Source organism: Sceloporus occidentalis, unplaced genomic scaffold (genome assembly GCF_023333645.1).
Source record: "Sceloporus occidentalis isolate IW3139 unplaced genomic scaffold, rSceOcc1.0.p SCAF_9, whole genome shotgun sequence".
Lineage (NCBI taxonomy): Eukaryota > Metazoa > Chordata > Lepidosauria > Squamata > Phrynosomatidae > Sceloporus > Sceloporus occidentalis.
Window position 1 is genome coordinate 8730106 of NW_028316989.1, and position 16037 is coordinate 8746142.

At 43.6% G+C, this 16037-nt stretch overlaps 1 protein-coding gene across 1 annotated transcript in view; it reads left to right on the forward strand.

Annotated features, from left to right (window-relative positions):
• ZMIZ2 (zinc finger MIZ-type containing 2) overlaps nucleotides 1–16037 on the forward strand; it is a 106668-nt gene that overhangs the window by 62391 nt on the left and 28240 nt on the right. Inside the window, exons 2-4 of the mRNA XM_089537368.1 lie at nucleotides 10353–10501; nucleotides 11544–11658; nucleotides 15312–15514. Coding sequence (XP_089393494.1) covers nucleotides 10452–10501; nucleotides 11544–11658; nucleotides 15312–15514 — 368 coding nt within the window. The 5' untranslated portion in view covers nucleotides 10353–10451. The remainder of the gene's footprint in view (nucleotides 1–10352; nucleotides 10502–11543; nucleotides 11659–15311; nucleotides 15515–16037) is intronic.

Below are 16037 nucleotides of genomic sequence, written 5' to 3' on the forward strand. Positions count from 1 at the left end.
CTTAGTAGTGGAGATAAGCACCACCTCCTACAATCGGTTACAACTACACATTCATGTCAAGGGGAAACCTTTACTTTTACTTTACCTACAACCCAAGTATGCATTGCATAGGTGCTGTCTCACAGAATAGTACCAGGATTTGGGAGAATCATAGGTTAAGGTGAATTAGCTGTGCTTTAGCGCACACAGGGCAAAAAAATCAGAAATGATATTCTTGAGAGGCTAATGTGAGATCTTAAAAGATCCTAGTTTGTTGCTCCCTTTACAAACCAGGATTTATAAATGGAGAACAGACCCTGATTTTCTGTTGTGGCTTCTAAGAGAGGAAACAAATCAGAGTTGCTTGTTTAGATGAAAAGCAACTAAACAAAACATATCTGATTTATTTAGAAAGAGAAAAAGACTCCACCACACTGAGGGAATGTGTTCTACCTCTATTCTGCTTTGGTTAGACCTCACTTGGAATACTACATCCAGTTCTGGGCACATAGTTCAAGAAGGGCACTGACAAGCTAAAATGTGTCCAGAGGAAAAAAACCATGCTCTATGAGGGACAGCTTAGGGAGCTGGGTATGTTTCGCCTGGGGAAGAGGTGACCTGATAGACCTATTTAAATATTTGAAAGGATGTCATATTAGAGATGAAGCAAGCTTGTTTTCTGCTGCTTGAGAGAATAGGATCCAGAGCACTGGGTTCAAACTGCAAGAAAATAGATTTCACATAAATATAAGGAAGAACCTATTGATGGTAAGAGCTATTTGACAATAAAATATGCTCCCTTGGAAAGTAGTGGATTCCTCTTCTTTGGAAGTTTTTAAACAGGCTGGATGGCCATTGGTTCTGTGATCACTCTGGAAACTTTAAGGACTAGACTGGGATCACTACAGTTCCCCTTGAATCAACAATGAGAAGTCCCACTTGCCCAGTGGACTGGCAAGTTGATGCACCTATGCCCAGGACTTTGGGACCTTAATTCTCCAAGCCTGCTTTCCTGGATATTCAGTCATGCTAATGTTAAATTCAGGCTGACATTTCTTTTTTCCTGTCTGTTCTTAATCTTTAAAATCTACATGGCAGGAAGGATTGATTAATTAATTCACAACAATGGGGGCAGAAAAAGCATTCCTTCCACAGATGATTCAATTTGAACAGGAACTCTGATAGTACTGAACCTCTGATGAGATTGAATCCAACCCTGGCATAGCTCCTGATCAATTCAGGAGCAGCTGTGGAAAGGCCTGTAGTTATAAAGCAAGAATGGATCCACTGTTCCCACAGCAGCAGATTTGCTGCCCTACCCTTGCAAGCAGGTACAACACAGTCTTTGTCATTCTGGGAACAGTTGCATCTATTGAGTCATAAGTCAACCAGTGACTTGAAGGCACATATACACATAGTAGCATACTGGACACAGAGGGTTAAATCTCTCTAAGGCTGTGATGGGGATGAGAATAGCATCTCTACATCTCACCTGAGAGGTCTGTGCAATTTAGGGTTGCCAGAATAAAAACTGCAGAAGGCTCCTGTACTTTCAATAGTTGGTTAAAAGAAGGAATTTTATCAGGTGTTGCTTGTTACCTTGTTGCAGGACAGGAGAGATGCAGAAGCGCTCTCCAATTTTCATTCTGGCAGTCCTAGTATATATGTATGTATATGAAGAAGGTATTTATGTGGGTGAAATGTTGTGGATGAGGTGTGCATGTGTGAGAGAGTGGGGAGGTTGCATCTATTTTGGTCACCTCCATGGATGGCGTGTGGTCCTTGAAAGTTTTGCAGGGCTGGTAAGCTGGTTCTTGAACCAAAAAAAGTCTCACTCCTTTGTGATTCACCATCGCCATCATTTTGCCCTTTTCATTGATGCCTCTTGATATCTCTGCACCCAGCCTCCCCCTTTCCTCCTTTACCACTGCGCTCTCTCTCTCTCCTCTTCTGAAACCAGACTGATGGACACTTCCCTGCCCCCCTTTCTTGGCATGCAGTGCCATACTGCTTTGCAGAAAGTCCTTTTTATATGCCCTTGCCTTTTAATCTATAGAAGAGCCGTTAGAGAGTTTGCGGTACTCCTAAAGGAGGCAGTGGCTTTGTTTGGGGGAAATGGGGTTTTGAACTGACAGTTGGAAGCTGTGTCAGATTCTGTGCCTTGGTTAGCTCAGAACCAAAGGCTGTTTCCCACCTTCTGCTTTTGGTTTGGCTTGATTTTGATCACAACAGAACTTCCTTCAAGATGCACCTGCAGCCAAAATTTTATGATGGGGGAAGGACCAGTGTGTCACAACCTAGTTGAAAGTCTAGTTAAAGGACATAGAGCCATTGCTGGTATAGCTGTGCCTGTAGCATGGATCAGAGGTTCCCAGTCTGGGTGGCCCACATCCCCAGGGGGTGCAGGATAAAATTTCAGGGGGCACAACAAAGATACTTGTGTTAATCTGGATTCAGTTTTCTTTTGTCAATCAAGATAAAATCTAGGATTCACCTGAATCTACAGGCAGACATGCAGATTGCAGTCAGTAAGAAAATTCCACGTTTTGACAAAATCGTGAATGAGAACCAAAGGAGCAAAGATGTAATCAAAATTTATGTTACAATTGGGATTAATGTTGTTATTTACATTTTCCTGAATATATTAGAATCTAATTACTCAAGTGAGATTTGCATTTTATGCATTGAGTTAAAAACTTTTTTTTAAAAAAAGTTCAGTTTGTTGACCCACAGTATGTGGTTCAAAAATTAGAAATTAGATTTCTTCATCTTCAAATGTGATATTACTTTTGTACTAGGGGTGAGGGACAACCACTGTCATAGATCAATATCTACTCTAATCCAGAGCAGGTGGGAGTGCAGTTTGGGCCAGGTTTAGAGCAGCATGGCTAATCTTCACCTGCTGGCCACTGTGGGCTGGATAACACCAGGGGTTGTGGCCAGCAGAATACATGGCTTCATAGCTAAAGCATTCTAGCTGCGCGCTTCCCCCCACCTTTCTTCTCTTCATCCGGCATACAGTCCCATCAACTCTTCCAGCCCCCAAACAGTTAGTAATGGGGGAACGGTGATAAGCTGGTAATATTTTTTGGGCTTCTATACAGAAATGTATGCAAAAATATTGGGGGGGGGGGGCTTGACAGAAAAGGGCAAGAACAGTAAGAGACTATGGCTCGGTACAGACCGCCCAAAAAGGGCGGCCTGCTGGCGCCCTGGACAAACCGTGCGGCTTCGTTGCAGAGCAAAAAGAACCCACAAATATGGCGATGCAACATGCGGACGCTAGGTGTACATCACATCAAAATGGTGGCGCCCATCTGTACAGGGTGCCTCCGTTTTGACATACGGAAGATGCGCTAGGGTTGCGGGGCACCTGTAAGCGACGCCCTGAGGCTACCCTAGCATGTCATCAAGACGTGCCATGAGGCCCATCTGTACCGGGCCTAGCAAATGGGAATGGCCTTCTTGATAAAACATATGATATGAGAGGGCCCCCTCATATAATGTTATGAACATTATAGAAATGCCAAGCATTTAAATAAACTCATTTGTTCTCTTACATTCTTTTTGGAGTGGAGATCAGTTCTAAATAAAAGAGGGTTCAAACAGTTAACCTATATAGCTTACTATTGGTTGAGGGCTTCAAACACCTAACAGTTCTATTTCCTTTCCTTTCAACAAGTGAATCCTGATATGCACACAAGTGGTGCATTCACATGTTGCCATAAGACATGGTTAGTTGCGTAAGCCATGAATTGTGATCAACCCCGTCTTGTCTTCCTTTTTCAGGTTTATTTCTTTCCCAGCATTTTTGTCAGCTCCTGGGCCTTCTGCCAAATCCTGCTTTCAGGGTGGGCAGCAGTGGAAACAAGGCAGTGACAAGTCATGCTTGTGGGTTTGTACAAAACAAGCTGGAGTTCATAAGCCAACAGCAGACAGTTTCAAACTGTGCCTGCTTAACAAATCATAGTTTGCCAGTGAAAGTAGAATCACATGTCACAGTAAGCCAGATTTGAACAAGCCATAACAAGTGCTTGCTATGATGTAGGATGCTTTCGTCCTCTGAAATGTAGATTTAACAGAGTTAATGAGACATATCCAGTCTATCTTCTACTCAGTTCTGAACACAGAAGGCGACATGTGGCCCTGAAAGTGTGGGGTGCAGTTCAGGGACATGTTCAGTAGACATCACCACCACCCCACACCCTGCCTTATCTCAGCATCTTCACCATAAAACTCTTTTTTTGTTGTGTGAGTGTTTTAAAATGTCTAGATTGAGACAGTTCCCATAAATTAATAATAAAACCCATTTAAAGCATCAAGTTAAAAGCCACCAAACAAAACCCCAGAAGCCAGGGGTGGAGAGAGAGAGGACACACACAGCTTAACCAGTTTCATATTTTCTGCAGTTAAACAGCCCTCAGAAGCAAACCAACAAAAAGGTTTTTGCCTTCCTCCTAAAAGGCAGGTTAGCTTGGCAGGCTTCCTGAAGCAGGCTGCCTCCCTACATGAGCAAATTAGGGGCCTGCCTCCAGGGCTGCTCCCAGCCAGTCTTTCCTCCTTGTTTCCAAGCTGGATTCCAGTGACTCCTCTTTCACCCAGCAGATGGTTGCATGAAATGTCCATTCTGCCTTCTTTGCTAGTGGAAAGATTTCCTGCCCTAGGAAAGGGGTGTGCTCTGAAGGTCCTGGAATATCAATGATCTGAGCAGAAAAACCTCAGATGGGGATGGAAAAGCTTCCCCATTTGGTCTTCTGGCTTTGAGATGGCTTTTAGTACACAGGGATGAATGGGGGAAACATTCAGACATTCACTTCTCTCTCTTTCTCTCTCTCTCTCTCTCTTTCTCCTTACACTCCCTTTCCCCCTCCCCCCATTTTCATTTTTGGGCAAAGCACAGCCAACCATTCCTGTCGGCAAGGGTGTCTTTCAGCTTTGCCATCCCTCCTCTACACTCCCATGGCCTAGATAATCTGGGAGGTGGACGAAACAGCAGCAGAAGGAGATTCCTGCTCTCCCAGTTCCTAGCCAAAAGCACTTGGCTCAGTCAGGCTTTTTTTCTCTTTTCTTTCTTTCTTTCTTTACAAAACAGGATCCAAAAAACCTTGTTGGAGCAGTTCTAAGCCAAAGACATTTTCCTATCTCACTCAGCAATAAAGCAGCACATTCACGTAGCTGTAGTCCACAGCCAAAGAGAGTAAACAAACTGGAGCTAGTCTGGGATGTTAACTGGAGTTGAGTCTTGACTTCTGCCATAACTTTCCTGTGTGTCTGACCTCAGGCAAGTCAGCTAGTTGTTGGATGTCTCTGAGCATTTATTCATGTTTGCGGGGTGCAATTAAGCTTATCCAGGCTGGCGCCATTGCTTGGTATCCTGGGCCACCTGCTAAGGGCCGTGCCTCAATATAGACCTGACTGCCAGTCCTGGGATTCTTCTGGCCTTGGATATGCTCCTGTTGGATAATATTGTTATTGTTTTTACCTTGTGGCCTGCCTTCTTTGAATGAGCAATAAAAAGAGTGAGGTGAAGGACTGGTAACATGCCATGGCTCCTCCATGGGTGATGGCGCAGAATGGGCTGAGAGAGACAGACAAATGCATGGGCATGGGCATGGGTCACAACAGTGAGGAAGAAGAAGGTAGTTCATCTGCGAAGCATGGCCCCATGAGAGCATCTTATCTAGCTGCCTTTACCTTCTGAAACCAGCCCTGTATCTCTCAGATAAGTGGATGGGACATAACTGAGTTTGTCTATCATCAATGCTACTTCCCACATGTGCCTGCTCAGCACTCCATGGCATTAGCTCACAGCTTAGGACCCATTGCTGAGTTACTTTTTTTAGTTGTCTCACCAACTTTCTGGTTTTATGTTCAGCCTTAATCTCTCCCCACCCCCCACCCCCCAGCCAAACTTGCTATCAAATGCCAGAGCTCCAGAATTAGAGTTTAAAAAATTCCTTTTCCATCACAACTTCCAGAATCCCCCAGCCAGCCTTGCCATATCTCAGACTGTCTAGGAGATGTGGGGGGTTACTAAGCTGTGTTCAGCCTTTGAGCACATGCTTTACATTGCATGTGGTACTGGGTCTCTGGCATGTATAGTTAAAAAAAAAGCTAAGTATCCAATAGACAATGGGTAGGTATTATTATTTTTGCCACTGGCCAGAGTGTCTGGGAGTTATATTCCAAAAAGGTAACATTTCCCAGCCCTTCTCAGCATATGGTCATATTCTTTTATTGTTCCTTCAGGATGACACAATCATGAGAAAGGAACAGAAGGGCTGTACTTGCTTTCTCACCTCCTGTTATTCCGTTGTGCCCTCATTGTGTTTGTTTATTTGTTGTGCATGTAGACATAATCTGTTTGACCAAGGGCCCTTTGACATTGCACAGTTATAGTGCTGTGCTTGACTCTAACTGTCATGGCTGTATCCTATTTAATCTTGGGATTTGTAGTCTGGTGAGGCACTAGAGAGCTAGTATGCTGCAATGTGGTATAATAGTTGGACTAGTACTCTGGGAGATCAGTATTAAAATCAGCCGTGGAAGCCCACTAGGAGATGTAAGATATGTCACACCTTCTCAGAGGAAGGCAAAGGCAAACCCCTCTGAAGTATCCTGCCAAGAAAATGCCATTATAGTTTTGTCTTAGGGTTGCCACAAGTTGTAAATGATTTGAAGGCACACAGCAACAGTGAAGTCATAGAGATTGCTGGCTGAGAATTTTGAATACCCAAATTTAAACTGCAAGTCCCTGTGTTCCACAAGCTAGAACCATGGCAGTTAGAGCACCATAACTGTGTAATGTGAAAAGGCCCAAGATCCTAAATTGTGCAGAGATCTACATAGAGCAGGTTCCCCAGCCACTGCAGACCTCCCCCATTCCCCAGACACATGGATTGGGGGGGAGGGATAGGATGTGACCAGCAACAGAGAGTGCAGTGCAATCTTTCCATTCATTTGGTTTGCTAGAAATAGTAAAACATTGCTTCTGAACATGTACAGCATATCTTTTACTGGCATATAGTTAATCACAACCAGATCCCACATATTGGGACCAGGGGTAGGAAAGCAATTTATGCAGATTGTAGCAGTGTAGCTTCAAGTAGGAGAGCCAGCATGGTGTAGTGGTTTGAGTGTTTTACTTCGATTCTGGAGATCAAGGTTCGATTCCCAGCTCGGCCATGAAACCCACTGGGTGACCTTGGGAAAAGTCAAATGCTCTCATCCTCAGAGGATGGCAATGGACACAAATCTTATACTAAGTGGGGCTACTATTGTCTTTGACTGTCTGGTGCTCCTTTGGGGTCTTGGAGCAGAGAAAGCATTTTGAGTGGAGATGGCAGGCGTTTAACTGTGTTTCTGTCACCTGAGCCATTGGCCCTATCCAAAGAGCTCCCAGACATGGCCAAGACAAAGAATCCACTCACTCCAACCCCATTTCCTGAACAACAACAGCAATGATAGAGACAGGGAAAGCTCAGGTAATGGGGGCAAGGGACAGTGTTGGCTGGCTAGCTTTAAGTCAAACCATGGGCAGCAGAGAGTTAATCTGGTGTAACTAGGCCAGCCCTCCAGGCTTCTCCTGCCAGGACCTTGTTTTGCCAGATCTGGGCAGAACGCCAAGTTCCTTCTGGCCGCTGTATAAAGTTGACGTAGTAGTCAGAGCAAAAAAAGCCTCTACTGAACAAATGTGACCACTTCCCCTCAGGAAAACTGGGGTGGTTAAGAGTTGTTGTAGGGGGCCAGGGGGGAAAGAAACATCTCACATGGGATGGGAGAGCGGAGAGGAATGCCTGGGGCTGCTTGGCTGGCAACCAGCTATCTATGGGGCATAGAAATGGAGACTACTGTCCTGACCAGGAGTAGGAAGGTTGCTTCCTGCTTTGGAACAAAAGCGATAGAGGTAGCAATGCAGTCTGCCACCCACTTGCGGCCTTGACGATACTGGAGGAGAAGAGGGTACTTGAGGACATAAGTGGAAGTTTGAACGGTTTCCCGAGAGCCTGGAGTGAGAGAAGGGCTGTCTGGATATTGGTTGCTCACTTATCTGCCCATCCCATTTACATTCTACCTTTCCTCCTATGAGTTCAAGATGGTGTGTGGGGCTCTCCCCTTTGTCACTTTCATCCCAGTGCCAGCCCTGTGAAGTGGGCTAGGCTGAAAGAATGTCTCTGGCTAAGGTCACCAGCAATTTGTATGTGCCCCTTGCCTTTCTGCAATGACTGCTGTGCCCACAACAAATCTGGGGATGCCCTAAAGCACCCCGAACTGTTGGCCTTTTATAAATGATAAATTGTCTATAGTTGAAGAGGTACAAAAGGAATTTAAAACCACAGTGCAAGAGACACCATAAGAAAATGGGTCCAGGCTTCTGTTTTCTACCATAGCCAGTGAAATCCTAGCAAGTAATTGTGGTGGCTTTCATGCCAGTGGGGTGATGAATCCACTCCAGGCTTTAACCTTGAATTTAAAGGAGCTCTCCAAAGTTTTAAACACTATGCACCAAGTAGATGCAGCATCTTGGGTCTTCTCTTGAAATTTGAACCCAAGCCCAAAGTGGAATCCCTGGCCCACTGCCATCAGAACCACCAGCCGTTTGAGAGACATATGGACTCTCAATATGGAAAGTAACACATAGCCACCATGACTTGAATACCCTTACTCTCCACAAATCAATCAAAACGCCCTTTGTTAAACCCACCCAAGTTGGTGGCTGTGGCTACAGCTTGGCTATTATCTGTAACATCTACTTTTAAACTCCAGTGTTGATATCACATTTATTTATTTCTTTCCCAAGGTAGGTTTCAGGAGATCCTGCAGGCATAGCTGTCTCCACTTTGTCAGGATAGTTTGCCCATTGGTGGGTTAGTGCAGGCTAATAGTGCTTAGCCAGAACAGGGGGAACCAGACCACAAATCATAATTGAGTCAGTGATCCTCAGTGGGTGCCCTGTAACCAGCCTTTCTCTTTTTGTTGCTCAGCCAAAACAAAGGCCTGTGTAGTCCAGCATTCCGGAGTCCATTCACACCCTGCAAATATAGCACTATGGTTCTGTCTTGGCTGCATCCTAAGGAATGCTGGGATTTGTAGTTTGGTGATGGCTGAGAAGTGTAAATACTGTACCTCCTTAAACTGCAAATCCCAGGATTCCATCGGGTGGAATAACAGCAATTAAAGTGAAATCATAGCACTAAACTGTGTAGTGTGAAAAGACCTCTGGTCACACAGATGTCAATGGGTAACCCACAAACAAGGCACAAGGGTAATCAACCTCTCTGATCCCAGGATATATAGCCACCCTAGAGCTTCAAAAAACGAACCTTTTGGATTGCAACTCCCAGAACATGTTGCCCACATTTAGGAGATATAGTCCAGAAAGTAACTTTTCAGAGTTCTGAGCTATCCTGTTCAGTCACCTCCATAAATTTCTCTAACCACCTTTTAAAGGTTGCAAGTAACTTCTGCTACTTTTTAAGTGGAACAGGGGAGTTAGGCTGATTGTTTGTTTAGAAAGAAGAATGATTTGCTTTGCTCAATTTAGTGAAAATGTAGATAACATTAAAAGAAGTTGTAAATACACAAATGTAACTAGTTTGACTGGGCTTCCGGTTTTTTGATTGCCTCTTTAGCAATAGGAACATTTAACTGGCATCTTTCACTTATCTAATGGTATTTTATAGGTAGACTCATTTGTCTCCCAAATATACAATGCATTTTCTGCTCTAGCCTTCAGTTATTCATCACTGAGGAGGAATTTGATGGGAGTCTGCTTTAGTGTTGCATGTTCTTTAATGGTCAAGTAGCTTGTCTGTGGCACCAGCAGTTGTTGCTGAGAGATCTTAGGTCAGATGTTGGATTGGTCTCCCATCTCCTCTTTAAGGTGAGGACTCATAGCATGGTGGCAAAGTGGAGGCTTTGCACATAGAAGTTCTTGTGTTCCTTCCCCAGCAACTCCAGTGCTGACCTAGCTGGATAAATAGTGTAACCTGAGTTTGTTTCACACTAGATACTTCCAGCACTTTAATACCACTTTAACTGCCATGGTTACAACCCATGGAGACCTGGAATTTATAATCTTATGAAGTAGTAGATCTCTCTACTGGAAAACTCTAAATATCTCACGGAATTTCAGATCCCAAGGTTCCATAGAATGGAACTATCTTGCAGCTCCTAAGATTTTGTGGTACTTAAAGAAGTATCAAAGTGCCATAACTGTGAAGAGTGAAAGAGTTCCTGGTATCTTCATATGGTGCCATGGTTTTCCTATCCTTTGATGTAAAAATGGCTTGGAGGTGGATATTGGAGCTTGTGGCCACCAAAATGAGTTGGGTTTTTAATATCTTGCTTTCTGCTCCTTCCTCTCCATCTAGCCCAGCTGGTGCTGTGAAACTGAAAGGGGCTGAGGCTGCTGCTCTCACTGGGTTGCCTTGGAAGATCCTGCACCCAAACCCTTCACCTTCCTGTAGCCAATGAACTCAATGAACCCAATGAAACCATCGCTCCCACCCACCCCACATGGGTGAGTATGACTGGGTTAGCCTTCTCTTGCAGTACTTCCGCTACAGACGATCTGTATTTGTGTACTCGCTCCCCCCTCTGTTTTACTCCTGGGAATAGATTGTACTAGAATAGAGTATCTTGTGCAGTTCTGCAGTGCTAGTCCACAATTCTGCTTCCTAATATGACAGGTTTCACTGCAAAGTTTCTAGTCCTCATGTTTATAAAGGAATGTGAAAATGAAAATGGACAGGCATGGATACACTATATAACATAATGGTAGAACTCTTTTTACATCAGAGATGGAGAAAGTGTGGCCCTTAAAGCCTGCTGCCAGTTTCCCAAAGTCCTTTGAACCTTCATTTAAATAATAATAATAATAATAATAATAATAATAATAATAATTCAGTGTGATTGAAGCCTCCCAAATGTGTAAAAAGATCTCTTCTCAGAAACTTCATCCCCTAAATAAATTGCTTAAGATCATAAACAGGAAACCTGTTGGTTCAAACCAAAGGCTCCTTCAGTCCCAGCCTCCTGATGCACAAAGTAACTCGCTGTGGGTTTCCCCCCTGAAATGTTCTTATAAAAGAAAACATCAAGATAATAACCTTCCCTTGTAGTTTGCCCCACTACCAATGGGAATTCAATGATATACAACCTCTGAACATGGAGGCTTTTATTTAGCTGTTGTGGTGAATGACTGTTGATGTTGCAACCGCTGAGTAATCAATACACATCTATGCATTTTTGCAAAACTTGGCAGGGGGTGGGGGAAATCCTTATTTTAAAAATTATAACTCAAAGGATTCCCCAGCCAGCATGCAATTATAGATAATTCAAAAAAGGGTTTCCAAGAGTTGCTCTTTTCCCTTCTAGGTAAGCTTTGTCCTTAACGTTTTATCCCCAGTTTTGGAACGCTCAGCCTCTTATTCCTCTTGTGCGGTCAGGAATATCACTTCATGCCCTCTTTCTTGTGCATATTTCCTGTCACTTCCCCAGGGCTTCTAATTAAATTATGGTGTGTTGCTCTTATTTATATATTTCTCTCTCTCCTCTCCTAGTGATGGTTCATATGCCTACGAGTCAGTTCCTTGGCAACAGAATACCAATCAGCCTGCAGGATCTCTCTCAGTGGTAACCACGGTGTGGGGAGTCAGCAACACATCCCAGAGTCAGGTACCTTCTGCAGCCTTCCAAAACAGTGTGGCTGGGCAGAGTTCCAATGGGGTGAGGTGTGATTGTGGCGATTGGACATACCAGTACGGGTGGGACATGGAGGTCAGGCACCTGGTCTGCACATTCTTGGCCATTTTGCCAAACTGACATGAGAAAAGTCTTTGCTACGGACATGGTGGACTGCCACCCAGTTCATCTTCAACTGTGCTGGTGAGGATGATGGGGACTGTAGTCCAACACATATAGAAGTTGCCTGGTTGACAAAAACTAAATTGTAAGCCTGAGGGCAGGGAAATGTCTAATGATCAATTTGTAAGCCGCTCTGATAGCCTGTTGGCTGAAGAGTGGGGTATAAATTATTATTATTATTATTATTATTATTACCCTAAGTGACTATTCTTTTATCAAAACTTTTAGATTAACTTCCTGGAGACCATCCTTGTCAGTTCTAGGTTTGTGAAGGGGAGCCCTGAGACCAATGATACCTGAGGCAAATGTTCTCTAATTTTGCCTCCTCTTCATTGCACTTGTCTCTTTGCTTTCCCGATCCTCATGGGCCCAGTCTGCACTGCTGCCCAACCAGAAAGGGAAAATGCAATAGAGCTGGTTCTTCTATCTCTTTTTGCCCCTGTCACTACCCAGTTGGTTGGTGAGAGGAGAGGTGAATAGGCAGTGGCAACTGTGAGGATGAACAGCAGGGTCACAGAGTCTGGAGGACTCCATGTGAGCTTCACCAGATGCCTAGCAAAGTTGACCCTTTAGTGCCAGCCCTGCTATCTGTGCAGTTGTCATATTTCGTAGGTTTGTATTGCCCATGTAGCAGCAGTGATTTGCTTGGGAAAGGTTTTTTTTTTAATTAAAGTTTTAAAAAATAACCTGGTCTGGATGAGGAATCAGAATCTTGTCATCCCTTTCTAAGGTGTCATTCCACATCTACCTATCTTTCCCTCTTCCATTAATCCATTCTCACACACCGTAGCTAATTGGCTTTCCACCTTCTCCCCTGCCACCCTGGCTCCCCCATCCCACTGCACCTTCCACTGCTTTTTTATCGTTACTTGGAACTATGGCTCAAGGAGCACAGTCCTAAAGAGCTTTACTCAGAAGTAAGGCTGCAGTTCTGAATAAACCAGAGATGGAACACATCTAACCTTCCAGAAGCTAAGATTGCAACTTCTATCACCTCTCACCACCATCTGTGCTAAGAGCTGCATTCTAATGGCATCTAGAAGGTTGTGAATTCCCATCCCAATACACACACTTAGCTCCGAGTAAACCCCATTGAATTCACACCTTTAGGTTAGTGCTGCAGGTCCCACTGTATGTAATACATCTTGCTTTTCAATAAGCATGCTTAATAAGACAACCTAAGTCTGTTTCTCTCCAGAAAGAGAAAAATAATGATTTTAGTATCATTAATGTCCTGCCTTTTTCTCCAAAAGGAACTCTGTCGCCTGTGTTCTTTGGGCCTAAAATTGGCAGGTAAGGAGAAGGGATTTCCCCTTCTCCTGCAAAGCATGGACAAGATAAGATTAATGTACATTCCATTCCCTTCAGGGCCTTCTGCCTCCCATCATTCCAATGCATTCCATGTTATGCAAACTATTAGGGAGGAAGATCAGGGTTCTTTCCCCAGATTCAACTACTTCAATTTTCAACTACTAAGTAAGCATGTTTAGAAAAAGATAACATTTATTTATATATGCCATGTTTGGGGAAGGAGATAACTAATATACTTTATATATATTATATTCGTGTGTGTATGTGTAAAATATATATATATATATATATATATATATATATCTTTCTCTTTACCTACTTTGAAAGATGATCTCCTTAACTTGATCTTGGCTCTCATTGATTGAAACTTTAATCTGGTTCCCTAAGAAGTGTTGTTAAACAGTGTAAGGTAAATTGTGTAGGGCTTGAGCTCAGCTTCCATGATTAAAAGAAGTGGCACTTGAAAGGGTTCTTGTTTTGAACTACTATTCCCAGAATTCCCTAGCTAGCGTCCGCAAATTGAAATCCATAAAAATAACGTTCTCTAGCTGTGAAAACAAGCAAGCGTGGAAAATAATCAACAAGACTGTAAGCTGTGCAATGAACACAAACTTAATTAATTGCACAATTATACGCATATCTCCTTTCATTGAATTTCATAGGGTCTTATTCCCATATGAGTGTATACAGACCTGCTATAACCCTAAACTGGTCAACCTGAGGTCCTTCACATGTTGGAGTACAACTCCCATTAGCCCCAGCCAGCATAACCACTGCTGAGGGATGATAGCAATAGCAATCCAATATAACCTGAAGGGCTTTGAGCTGCCCACCCCTGCTATGCATATTTACTAAACTCTCAGTGAACTAATTGCGGTTTTAATGTAAGTAGGCATGCAGAAGATTGCACTGGATCCTAACACAGAGCAAGGAGAAGTGCTATCCCTCCAGATGATGCTGGACTACAGCTTCCATCATCCATCATTGGCTGAGAATGGTGGAAATTGCAGTTTAACAGTGTCTTGAAGGCTACAAGTTGCAACCACCTGCTTTCACAAATGTCTTTAGCTTCTTTGCCCAAGGTTGCTTGCAAGACTTCAAATGAACTGTTAGCCCAGGATTTTGTGGAGATCCTTAACTGAATACCTAATCACCTCTTCAGTTGGATCCTTTTATCCTGAAAGCCATGCAGGAGGTGTCTGTTAGACTTTTACAAACAGTGTCAAATGCTCTTTCAGTCTTTTTTTATTTTTTCAGCTTTAAATCCTGGAAATCTGAATAATCCTTAAAACATTTTGGCTTTAATGTGCTTGCTTACAATGTCTAAGAAGCTCAAAATGATATAAAAAGCAAAACATCTGACTAAAATCTTGAACGAATCCAGATCTCTATCTTGGCTTTCTTATCTTTACTGTCTTTCCAGATGAAATGGTAGAGGCAAAGCTGTAATCTTCCAGCACATCTCCATTGCTCTGTATGTAGTGTACATTAATCCTTCTGATATTTGCCTCTCTCCTGCTTCATCCTCCACCTCATTTGTACTTGTGCTTTTCCTCAATTCTTTGCCTTGCTAAACCAAGGATGACAATTTCCCCCCCAAACTGGATTTGATGCTGTGCAGAGAGATTTAGCAGGCGATGCTTCTGTTTGCTACAGCCACTATGCATGGTACAAGAGCAAGGATGGTATTTTTTAAGCCCAAACCATATCTTCTAATTTAATGCCAAGATGTGCAACAGCAGTTTTTCAGAAACAGAAGGAACCTTGGAGATCTTCTAAGTCTCTGACTGATCTGCAGGAGATAGGTATAGTTTCTTGTTCCTCGTCCCCATTAAATTAGGCTGGTGAGATAAAGAATCCTGTTTGTGGGATAGAGGATCAGGAGTGAATATCTGTGGAAGGGATGGTGCGCTCAATACTGGTGCAAATTGAACTGAATATGGGCTCAGAGGCATTCTTTCGCCCAATTCTGTCTCCTCCTGCAATATTTTTCACATTGGGTGACTCTTAGGATTTGAGGTTTTTTAAAAAAGTGAAACAAATGCCTGTATACTGTACATCTAGTCTAAACCTGGGTGCTTCAGATGAAGGTGGAGCTCAGACCTCTTGTTTGCTTTCTGACAGTGTTTCTTTTGGGTTCTGCTGCTTTACAGGTTTTTGGAAACCCCATGGGCCCTGGGGGAAACTCCTCTGGCAACCCCATGATGCCCAGTGTGGCCAGCAGTGGCTCTGGAATGAACTCGCCTCAATTTATGGGACAACAGCCTTTCCCTGAGGGTTCCACTGGCAAGGGCTACGTGCAGCCTGGGATGTACAGCCGCAACTCTTATCCTGGAGGGCCAGGCTTCACCACAAGGTAGTCTTTGGAGGCCCGGTCTGCCTCAGCTATTGTTGTGCAGTGAACCTTTGTAAAACAAGTTTCCTCCATCCAGCACTGCTACCCTGAGTACCGTGACACTCAATTAGGGCTTGACTAGTTGATTGTTTTGTCAGAGAGCTGGAGGGAGCATACTGGCCAAGAGACCGAGCCATGAAAAAGAAGCCTCTGGCCTCAGTCCAATATTCCCTTAGTGTAATATAAATACCCACACACTGAGTTAAGTTGCACAAGTCCCATGCAGAACAGCAACATTGAGCAACACATGTCAGTGACTAGCTGCCATTACAGAATGCACAAAACAAGATGTGTACAACCACAGTGCAATATGTAGGATGCACAACTACCACACGTATGCATAATGTGCAAAGAGAAGACAAAGATGAAACATGCTATCTGTGCAATTCCACTTCCACTGCTATCAGGAGAATTGCACAGTGATGACCTTTCAGCCTCACATGCATAACATGACTAACACGAGACTATGTCCCTAACAGAATTC